The 12052-nt window shown below is 40.1% G+C and overlaps 1 protein-coding gene across 20 annotated transcripts in view; it reads right to left on the bottom strand.

Moving 5' to 3' along the window:
* Positions 1 to 12052, bottom strand: part of CEP43 (centrosomal protein 43) — a 97468-nt gene that overhangs the window by 77369 nt on the left and 8047 nt on the right. For 11 of the 20 annotated variants that reach the window (XM_004044951.5, XM_055391350.2, XM_055391356.2 and 8 more), the window contains exons 6-7: positions 8347 to 8427; positions 5681 to 5740 (exon numbers count right to left, since the gene is read on the bottom strand). In XM_004044951.5, the coding sequence (XP_004044999.2) occupies positions 5681 to 5740; positions 8347 to 8427 (141 nt within the window). The remainder of the gene's footprint in view (positions 1 to 5680; positions 5741 to 8346; positions 8428 to 12052) is intronic. The other 9 variants (XM_004044950.5, XM_055391363.2, XM_063707996.1 and 6 more) reach the window with 1 other exon arrangement.

Genomic DNA, 12052 nt, shown 5'->3' with positions numbered 1-12052 from the left:
GCGTGTACACAGATTACACAGCAGATGTATGCGTGTGCACAGATGCTCAACCCACAACAGCACTTCACCTCATCAACCGTCAGGTGAAAATATCACAAAGTTGAAAATGGGCACTTCATAGACATGAAGTGCAAAAACACAATATCCAAAAAATGCTGGCTATTCAGTCCCCTGGCATCAGAGTGCCTCGTGACCATGTGGCTGACTGGAAGCTGTGGCTCAATGTCACTGGCCCCGAGAGAGAATCGTACCACCGATTACTGTCCTGGGAAAAGATCAAAACTCAACGTATGGTATCTACTTAATGTATATCACTTTTGTACCATCATAAAGTCGAAAAAGCATAAATCAAACTGTTGTTAACATTGGGGACCATCTGTATACGTACGTATACCCGGGAATCTGCTTTAAAAACCCTTATCATGAGTTAAGACGAACTTATGTTACGTACATAAACTTCAGTTACTTGGGTTTTGTATCACCTGGATTTGGCTAAGTTGAAGATTCAAAATGAAGCTAAATAACTAAGGTTAAGTATTGTTTAAAAACTAACAAATAAGATTTAAAAAATATAAGACCAGGCACAGTGGCTCACACCTGTAATCCCAGCACTTTGGGAGGCCGAGGCAGGCGGATCATGAGGTCAGGAGATCAGAAACCATCCTGGCCAACATAGTGGAACCCCGTCTCTACTAAAAATACAAAAATTAGCTGGGCGTGGTGGCATGTGCCTGTAATCCCAACTACTCAGGAGGCTGAGGCAGGAGAATCGCTTGAACCAGGAAGTTGGAGGTTGCAGCGAGCTGTAATCGCGCCACTGCACTCCAGCCTGGTGACAGAGCGAGAATCCGTCTCAAAAAAAAATACACACACACACACATATCATGGCAATGCCTTAGAATTCATTCTCTGGACAAGCACAGAAGTTATGGGTCAAACTGTATCCCGCAAATGAAATATGTTGAAACCCCTAACTCCCAGTACTTCAGAGTGTGACCTTATTTGGAAACAGTGTCCACTGCAGATGTATTTAGTTAAGATGAGTCCATTCAAGGAGTAGGGTGGGCCTGGGTCCTAACCTAATGAGTGGTATCCTTGTTGGGGGGAAGAGACACAGAGAAACACAGGGAGAAGTCCATGTGAAGATGGAGGCAAAGACTGGAGTAATCCATCTACAAGCCAAACAGCATCTGGGTCTAGCAGCCACCAGAAGCTAGAACAGGAGCCGCAGCCCTCCGCGAACCTTGATTTCACATTTTTAAGCCTCTAGAACTGTGACACAATACATGTGTTGTTTTAAGCCACCCAATATTGGTACTTGTATTACATTAGCCCTAGGAAACAAATCAAGTCATTTATAACAAAAACCTAAAACAAGTTTTGTCTTTTCATAAAAGTGAGGGACCTATTGCACAGCACTACAATGGTCATTAAGTTCTCTTGGCTGGAGCTCGAGACTAATAATAAGCTCTATGGGAAATTATAGTGCAGCCATAAGAAAGCTTTAGTATATATTTAAATTATCCAATAGTATACTCATATAATAAAGAAGCCAATCATTTCTAGATTAACAAAAAGTCAGCACTAGAGAAGTTTCACAATGAAAAACCTTAATTTTTCAGTAGTCAAAAACTGAATTGTATCACTAGACTGTCTTAAGAACCTGAAAAAAAAAATTTTTTTCCAAACTGTTCATGTAGGAAAAATATCAGTCAAATAAATACTATTGTTTTGCAAAAGTATTCAAAAAATTCATGCAATACAGTTGTCCCTCAGTACCCAGGACACCTGCAGACACCAAAGTCCGAGGATGCTCAAGTCCCTTGTATAAAATGCTGTAGTATTTGCACATAGCCTACACACATCCTCCCGTATGCTTTAAATCATCTCTAGATTACTTGTAATACCTAATAAATGTAATGCTATGTAGACAGTTGTATACCATTATTTTAAAATTTGTATCATTATTGGCCAGGCGCAGTGGCTCACACCTGTAATCCCAGCACTTTGGGAGCCCAAGGCAGGTGGATCACGAGGTCAGGAGATCGAGACCATCCTGGCTAACACAGTGAAACCCCGTCTCTACTAAAAGTACAAAAAATTAGCCAGGCTTGGTGGTGGGCGCCTGTAATCCCAGCTACTCAGGAGGCTGAGGCAGGAGCCTCCCGTGAACCCGGGAGGCGGAGCTTGCAGTGAGCCGAGATCGCGCCACTGCACTCCAGCCTGGGCAACAGAGAGAGACTCCATCTCAAAAAAATAAATAAATAAATAAAAAATAAAAAATAAATAAAATTTGTATTATTATTTTTTATAACAATTTTTCCATTTACATACGGTTGAATCTGCAGGTGTGAAAGCAATGTATATGAAACCTGCAGATATGAGGCTGACTGTATTTAAAATTCTCTTCACCACCCATGCCTCTGCCCCCCACCTCTCTCCCTGCCAACGACAGTTTCTGACCCATGACTTACTAAAGAATTATTTAGAGAAGTAATTTTACTACAGGGCTAAGTGTGGGAACATTCATGCATCCATGTATCCATTCATTCAGGATGGTGTGAGAGTGTGACAGGGAATGGTAACGCCTGGTTTGGAAAATCCTCAGGTGACTGCCAAAGATACAAAAACATATGCCCCAAAACCTACATGTAATGTGAAAAAGCATCTCAATACATGTTAGTTTTAAAACACCTGAAAACTGGGCCAGGCACAGTGGCTCATGCCTGTAATCCCAGCACTTTGGGAGGCTGAGGCAGGAGGATCACTTGAGCCCCACAGTTGAGGATCAGAATGGACAACCATAGTGAGACCCCTGCCTCTACACGAAAACATTTTTTAAAAAATTAGCCAGGTGTGCTGGCATGCACCTGTTGTCCTACCTACCCAAGAGGCTGAAGTGGGCACTTGACCCCAGGAGGACAAGTGGTGTGAGCCATGATCACACCACTGCACTCCAGCCTAGGTGACAGAGTGAGACCTTGTCTCTAAAAAGAAACAGATACCTGAAAACTATTTGTAAGAAGAAAGGATGATCTTTCATATTACATTTAATATAAAGAGCAACTAATTCTAAATATTAAAAACAAAAAAATATAGATCTTACTCAACATTTCAACTAAATGGTAAAAACCTAAGCTAGTAGGGCCTATCAAAAGTCTGTTATAATTTTCTGATACTCTTTTTTTTTTTTTCAAACAATTAGGATGTTTGGTACAACAAAATGGAATACAATGAGATAAATTATCACAGATGATACTTTGGAAGTCAGCAAGTGTTAATATATATTTCAAAATTATTAATTCATTTTTAAAATGCCCTCTCATTTCATATTTATACTCCTTGTATACCAAATCTTTTATCTTTAATCTTTATTTTATTTTTATCTTTATTGTCTCTTAGCAACAAAAATAAGAACTTCAGTTTTGCCCAAGTTACATCAGTTCAAAAACCCTACAAATCAATTCTAACTATACATATGAATTTTTTTTAAGTTTATTTATAATATGAATATAGCTTCCCTGAAGAAAGTGCCAAGGGTCTCTGAATGAGCCACTAGTACTTGTTGCCTCCTGCATTCGAAAGCAACCGGACACACGCGACACTCCTGATCAGTGCTCCAGAGCTCCGGGAGCAGTGGTACCCTAGGCCCTCCTGCATCGCATGCCCAGTTCACATCTGCAGGACAGGCAGGGCTCCCATGATGGCTTTGCACACCTTGGGAGATGCCACTCACCTACCATGCGGATGGCTCCATCTGGAGTCTTGCTGTGTACAACCTCAACCACCACATGCAACATAGCATCTGGATGATGAAGATGTTGAGAATGTTAAGGCTGTTGGGAACTCACTGCATGCACAAGGCAAAGCAGAAAGGCAGGGGAACAAAGAGCTAAGGGCTTACCCATATAAGTAAGGCTGGCAATAGGCCACATGGGGTACAATACAGACTTCTCACAAGGCAGTTCAGAAACAAGATCAGAAATGTACAGGGAAAAAGGTTTCCAAGTAATTGAGGAAGCATCCTGGCCTCAGGAACACAACAATGAAATAGAAGAGACCCAAATTACGGACTAAATCCTGGGATATGGGCCCACCTACGTTCTTCAATCCCCTCTCAGGTCAGGGCACACACTACACTCTGCCCAAAGTACAGCGAAAGCTAAAGTCTGGGCCCATCACAGTTATTTCACATCAAAGTGAAAACCACATCTCTTAGGATGCCTTGGCTCTATGTATAAACTTCTTGAAAATGTTTAAGTTGTTTGAAACCCACAATAGCAATAAGATTATAAAAGCTTAATACTATAAAATATGCTTTTAAATTTTAGAAAAGTCCAAGAAACTGATTTTTAAAATCTATTAAGAAGTTTTATATCTTACTTAAGGTATGTCTCATCTCTCCAATTAAACTATAAACTCCTTAAGTGAGAACTGTTAAATGTGTTGCCCAAAGTATTAACACACAATAACTTTCACTATGTAAATGTTAAAAAAAACTTACTAAATCATTATTTTAAAGCATCTTCTTGTTTAATAACGCATAAAGAACAGCGTGAACAGAAAGAGAATACAGTAATAGGAATTTACCTTTGAAACTCCTAGAACTAAAGCCATCTAACACAACAGGTGGAATTTTTAAAAAGCTTTAAGTTTGAAGATTTTCAACCTAGTGAAAAAATCTATACATAACCAAAGTTCAGCATAGGACTAATGAATCTCACAGAACTGAAAATTAAATATTTTGTCTTATCCTAAGTAGATGTAAAAACTGTACTGATAATGTTTCTAAAACTTCTAATATTTAAATTTCATAAGCAGCTAATCTACTGGATTAGTCAATTTTTGTGATCTTTAGGAGAGGATGAAAAAGCAGCCAAGGCCTTGGTAGTATGCAGCACTGGCCCCCAGCAGTGTACTGTGAGCAGGGGCCCTGAATAAAGGATCACAAATGTGCAATTGTCTGAAAAATGACAGAACACAAAAATATCTTGGAGGAAATATGTTTAATTTTTAATTTATCAATAGGTACGTATTCAAAAAAGTTTGATGTTCTATTTTCCTCAAATAAAAATCACAATGTTACTAATATGTATATAATCATCCATTCAAAAGAAAAATACGTATTTTCAACTCTAATTGCCAACACAACAGGAATTTTCAAAGTAAAACTGAGAGCATGGTTTTAAGATTCAACAGTATGATTTTCACCTGGATGAAAACTGACAGTGAAATTTACTTTTTATTTCATGCCATCATTACTTTTTTGTTTTTTTAGACAGAGTCTCACTCTGTCACCCATGCTGGAGTGCAATGGCACGATTTCAGCTCACTGCAACCTCCGCTTCCCGGGTTAAAGCGATTCTCCTGCCTCAGCCTCCCAAGTAGCTGGGATTACAGGCGCGCACCACCACGGCCGGCTAATTTTTGTATTTGAGTAGAGGCGGGGTTTCACCATGTTGGCCAGGATGGTCTCGAACTCCTGACCTCAAGTGATCCGCCCGCCTTGGACTCCCAAAGTGCTGGGATTACAGGTGTGAGCCACCTAGCCCAGCCTCAAGTGACATTTCATAAGAAAACTGAGAACCCAATCTGACAGGAGCCCAGCGCTCCAGGAGGCCCCAGAGTCGAGACCTGATGCCCACAGGCTGCTTTTCTCCTCTGCCCTCATGCATGTTACCTTGTCACCAGCCTTCTGCCCGCTTGTCTTCTTCTTACCTTGTCCTTTATACCTTGGTATCTGAGCATGAGAATAAAATGAGATTTTACCACAAAATAGAAATCTTTAAAAAATAAACTAACTCATTACCAAACAAAGATACCTACTGAAAAATGTCTCAGAAATGGAACATCTAGTTAATATGTTCTGTGAGGCCTGCTTTTTTTGGTCCTTTCTTAACTATTCCTAAAGTGATCTACCTCATGTTTACTGTTTCCAATAGTTACTAGGTCAAACACAGATACCTTAGCCTCCACCTGCTCAGCTTCTACTGGGTGGAGAATCAGCTCTTTCATGCTACATTTTAGCAGCATTCTAAATAAGCCTCACTTGAGTTCCTAGGCAACTTCCTTGAAGACTTGTCCTGACCTCATCTGACCTTTCTCAGGAGCACACAAAGCTGGTTCCTAAAGGTTGGGTGGACCCTACTCTTGGAGAGTTTCTAGCATTCTCCGTGGGCCCTCAAGGCTGATTTGGTAGGAGGTAGCTAGCAAGAAGGCGGTAGGGAAAGTACTGGATCCCAAATCCAGGTCCTTTAGTACTAGAGAAATTGCATTTTAAGTGCCAAAATAAGGGTTTATCTTAGAACAGATGCAACCCTACACAAGGACTATCTAGGGTATTTCTGAAGTGGGTTTATGAGGCCAACTGAGAAACAGAGACTAAACTAGAATAACGGGATGGCGGCAGAGACAGCTGTTAGGACAAACGCTATTCTCTAAAGCAGCCTCAGGACAGTCCCCCCTTCTCTGGAAAAACTCACAGCATCATTTCCTGACTGACTTAAAACATTGAGATTCTCATTATAATTCTTAGATCTTAAAATGTATGTAGGGAGAATAAGAGTACGTAAAATAGACTTTAATATTTTACCCTGAAGACATACATTATATATAGGTTAGGATTGCTAATTTGCTTTAAAAACAGTAATAATTTGCTAAAAAGAGCTTCCAAATAGTCAAATGCTATAGGTACTGATAAGTATTTTGGAATATTCATTAATTTTAATTTTTCTAAAGCCAGGTATTTTCATGAAAAGTAAAGCTTACTTACATAGGCTGTTTTATTTGCAATTAATTTAAAGAAATTTTAAAAATTTACTCATGACCTTACTCTATCACTGGGGTTATAGCCTCCTATGAGTATTTAGGAAAAAAAATATTTTAAAAAAAGGCCTTCCCTACACCAACTAGAAATCTCAGAAGGAGCAACTATAAACAATACAATAGTTGTTTTCTTGGTTAGAAATGAAGTATAAAATTCTTTAGTTTTCCAAACTTAAACAATAAAAAGGAGCAACATCAAAGAACAAGCAAAAAATAACAGCAATCGTTCAGCAATGTTCTGTGCCTAGACATTTAAAAAAGAAAGGTATCTTGTAGTATAATCACTACGTCCTGGAAGTTCATCTATTTAAAAAGATGCAACTGTATCTAAGAGTCGATCCACCACCATAAACCCACATGGGACCTCATCTTTTGGAATGGACTCCACAGCATCACTCTATTCCTATGGGATGAAAATCAAAGGGACAGTCAAAGAATACAAACCCGACCTGTCATGGACTGCAGGTTTGTGTAGTCCACAAACCCCCAGCTCCTATGTTGAAATCCTAACCCTCAATGTGATGGTATCAGAAGGTGGAGCCTTTGCGGGGTGAGCAGATCATGAGGGTGAAGGCTTTGTGAATGGGATTAGGGCCCTGACCCCAGAGAGCTCTCTCACCCTCTTCCCACCACGCGAGGACACAATGAGAAGGCAGCTCTCTGCAACCTAGAAGAGGGACCTCACCAGACCTAACCACAGTGATGCCGTGATCTTGGACTTCCAGCCTCCAGAACTGTGAGGAAAAATGTGTTGTTTGTAAGCTGCCCAATCTATGGTACTTGGCAGCCTGAACAGACTAAGACAGACCCAAACCTATCCTTTGGTAAGACCGCCTGGGACTACCAATTCATGCTATGCTCTTGAGAAAACAAATTTCCTGACAATCATCTTTCTATCCATTCCTACATATCCCGGATCTTAAATTCAAAGTGTACAGCTCATTTTTTTTCCCATTATGCTTAATCTCTGAAATCAAGTCTTACCTTTAACAACTCATAAACACACAGACGCACACATGCATACACACACAAATGTAACCGAAGTACATACATTTTCTTAGAAATTCTATCAAAACAGCCCATGTATTTAAAAACCATCATGATTTACAATTCTGAATCTCATCACCCATCTAGAAGTCTAAAATATTCATTCAATATTATATCCTATAATACATATTTCTAGCTTAATATTCTCAAGCTAGGAATTTATAAATGAAAAGTAAGTAAATCTCCTTGTTAATAGGAGAAAATGTCCGAAGTACCAAATAAATCCAAATAGTCTATGATTCTGTTACTTACCAGCACATTCCTTTCAACAATACAAATGTCAAACAACTACCAACAAAGCAAAAATTTTTTTTTAATGTATACTTAATGAAAAAAAAGCACCTTCAAGAAACTAAAGAGCCCATGTGTTTATATAAAACAATACAACTTGTAACAAGAAAGACTAGAGAGAGAAAAGCAGAGCACTCTGGAGTTAAGTCCAGACATGACTTCCGTGTTCCACAGCTAACTCACCTTACTTGGTGTTGTCTGTGCACTTGTTTTTCCCTCTGGTGACTTTGGTGGAGAATGTACATCAGATAGATCTAGTGCAACCTAAAATATTTTAGTTTAAAATTAAAATACATTTAAAAATAAAACACAAATATACCAATTACACTCCAATAGAATTTTAGCATTTAAAAACACTATACAATGTTGGTATTTTATTTCTTATTAAAGTAACCATCCTTTTTAGATTTTCCTCTAATTTTACCCCCTCAAAAACCTTCTACACATCCCTAGATTCTAATTACCTGCAAAATATTTCATTTATTCACTTTGAACAGGATACTGTCTTTCTCCACTGAAATCTGTCCCAGGTCTACCATTCCAGGATTTACTTCCTCACTTCCCTTCTCCCTACTCTCCAGACAAATAATATCCTGTAATTCTCTAAGATCTACCTTGTGCCCTCCTTGAATGTGTTTCCCTACTTCATTTTATCTCAAGAAAAAATACCAAATAACAACTTTCATTAAAAATACTTTACCCCTTCAAATAGTAGTTCACTCTTCCAGTTTTCTACTTCCACACATTTTTTTTCCAAAATGGTAAGCACCTGTTCTAGCCCAACTTCCACAGGAGTCATCTGTGTCTGCTGCCCAGTGCCCTGTCACCACAGGGTTCTGAGCACTGTGGTTAATGCCAAGGAGGAGGTTTTTAAAATGTTTCTTAAATGAAAATCACTTCCTACAATTCATCCACTACCAGCACAAGCTCTATGACACTGTACATAGTAAATATTGGCTGTTTGTTACAAACATCCCTTTATGACTGACTGTAACTTTATAAATACGAAAAAGTGCTGTTCTTCATAACTTCAGTTCTCCCTCTTTAGCCCCACTATTTCTGGTGGTGATATTATCTTCTAGGCTAAAATCCTTAAACTGGCCTTTGAGAGCTTTTCTTTTCTCTTATTGCCTTCTACGACCTTGCCCCATGCCAAAATATTAGTTTACCAAGTCTTGTTGATTCTCAAAAGGTCATCTTTATCTATTCATTTCTTTCTTTCTTTTATTTATCTTTCTTTTTTTTGAAACAGGGTCTCACTCTGTTACCCAGGCTGGAGTGCAGTGGTGCGATCTCGGCTCACTGCAATCTCCGCCTCCCAGATTCAAGTGATCCTCCCACCTCAGCCTCTCAAGTAGCTGGGATTATAGGAATGCACCACCGCACCCAACTAACTTTTTTTTTTTTTTTTTGAGATGGAGTTTCATTCTTGTTGTCCAGGTTAGAGTGCAATGGCGAGATCTTGGCTTACTGCAACCTCCGACTGCCGGGTTCAAGCGATTCTCTTGCCTCAGCCTCCCGAGTACCACGCCCAGCTAATTCCTTGTTTTTTTTTTTGTTTGTTTTTTTTTTTTTGAGACAGAGTCTCGCTCTGTGGAGTGCAGAGGCGCAATCTTGGCTCACCACAACCTCCACCTCCCGGGTTCAAGCAATTCTCCTGCCTCGCCCTCCCGAGTAGCTGGGACTACAGGTGCACACCACCATGCCCAGCTAATTTTTGTGGTTTTAGTAGACACAGGGTTTCACTATGTTGGCCAGGCTGGTCTCAAATGATCCACCCGCCTCAGCCTCCCAATGTGGGATTACAGGTTTGAGCCACCGCACCTGGCCAATTTTTTGTATTTTGGTAGAGATGGAGTTCCACCATGTTGGCCAGGCTGGTCTCGAACTCCTGACCTCAGGTGATCCACCCGCCTTGGCCTCCCAAAGCGCTGGGATTACAGGCATGAGCCACCACGCCCAACATTAATTTTTATATTTTTAATAGAGACGGGGTTTCACTAGGTTGGCCAGGCTGGTCTCAAACTCCTGGCCTCAAGTGATCCGCCTGCCTCAGCCTCCCAAAGTGCTGGAATTGCAGGTGTGAGCCACCATGCCTAGCCTGTATGTCCACTTATTTCTATTCTTACTGCTACCATTCTTGTCTAGATTTGCCTTCTTATGTGTTTCACTTCCTTCTAGTCTGCTAACTTCTCCATATTTTACCAATCTAACCTCCACAAATCTTCTAAATGGGTATTCCTCTTCGAATTTTCAAAGGTTTCCATTGACTGTGAACAGTATGTTAAAAATCACTATGCCAGCTGGGCACGGTGGTTCACACCTGTAATCCCAGCAATTTGGGAGGCCAAGGCGGGTGGATCACGAGGTCAGAGATTGAGACCATCCTGGCTAACACGGTGAAACCCCGTCTCTACTAAAAATAAAAAAATAAAAAAAATTAGCCGGGTGTGGTGGTGGCTGCCTGTAGTTCCAGCTACTCGGGAGGCTGAGGCAGAAGAATGTCGTGAACCTGGGAGGTGGAGCTTGCAGCAGTGAGTTGAGATCTTGCCGCTTCACTCCAGCCTGGGCAACAGAGCAAGACTCCGTCTCAAAAAAAAAAAAAAAAAAATCACAATGCCTTAGACTGTGTAAGAGATATGAAGATAAAGCCCTTGTCCTCAGTAAATTTCCATGTGTAACCAGTGCAGATCACCACTACAACTTTGACAGAAGGAGGCACTAAGTTACATGCAGTTTCCAGTAAGGAGAGAGGAAGAACAAGAGTTGCAGCTGAGGAGAAAACCTGACTGACAAAATTCCACAGCTGGGGAAGGGGAAAGAGTATAATTGCAAGTGGAGGATAGAATAACGAAATAAGAGAAGGCGAAAAAATACAAGCCACTTTCAAGTAGTAAGTCCAAAGTTCAATCTGACTTAAGTACAAGGTTCCACATTAAAAAAAAAAACAACATAAGGCTAGAAAGACAGGTTAAGGCCACATCACACAGAACATTTCATAAGGGCTGAAGAATCTGGGACTCCTGAGTCGGCAGTGCAGTCACTACAATCGTACAGAAGAAAGGAACAGAGGAAGGGCTGAAGTTTAAAAATAATTCTGCAACAGTGAATGACAGACTGAAAGCATGAGAACCTTTAGGAAGAAATGATCCTGGACAGATATAAGGACCTACATGGTAGAGGTGCTGAAGGAGATGAAAATGATCCATCGAGGGGCTCAGAAAACAAGAAAGGGCTTTAATTATCTACGGCTGGGGAGCATCCAATAAAACCAAACAAAAGTCAGGTTAAAGCGGGTGGGGCACAGCAACCTAACTCTTGAGGTGGTTAAAATGCAGTTTTGGTAAAAAGCATCAGTAATTTAGTTCAGTGAGCTTAACCTATAGCTAGTTTTCTACAAAGTCAAAAGCTAATAAAAGCTCTAATTTTTTATTTCATGATAAACAACAGGTTTTCTTCCAAAGTAATAGAAAACACTAATAAATAATGAAGGGCCAAAACATACATCTTTGAGGTCTCTATTTTAAATATTTTATCTATTTGTTAAAATTAAATATCCAGATATTAGGAAGGGAAAACTAGCAAAAAATGGAGATGAGATGCCCAACTTACTGGTTCAGCAACTTGGGGAAGTAAAACAACTACCTTTTGAGGATACAGAATTCCTATCCTGGCTCTATTTGACAGAATCACAGCTATGAAAAAGTCAGGGCAAACTTCAGGGGAGGCCTCAAATCCACGAGTCAGAATGAAGTACTGAAGAACAGTGATTCTGTGTCCATTTTCACATCACACCCACTACACAGGCATGCTACTCGGTCTCATTTTGAGGTACACTCCTATCTAGCAGAGAACAGAAAGCCCTCCAGCAATTACTCTTTCTTCCACA

Source organism: Gorilla gorilla, chromosome 5 (assembly GCF_029281585.2).
Source record: "Gorilla gorilla gorilla isolate KB3781 chromosome 5, NHGRI_mGorGor1-v2.1_pri, whole genome shotgun sequence".
In the NCBI taxonomy this organism is placed as follows: domain Eukaryota; kingdom Metazoa; phylum Chordata; class Mammalia; order Primates; family Hominidae; genus Gorilla; species Gorilla gorilla.
The sequence above is the reverse complement of the archived record's forward strand: the minus strand, read 5'-3'. Positions and strand labels throughout refer to the sequence as shown.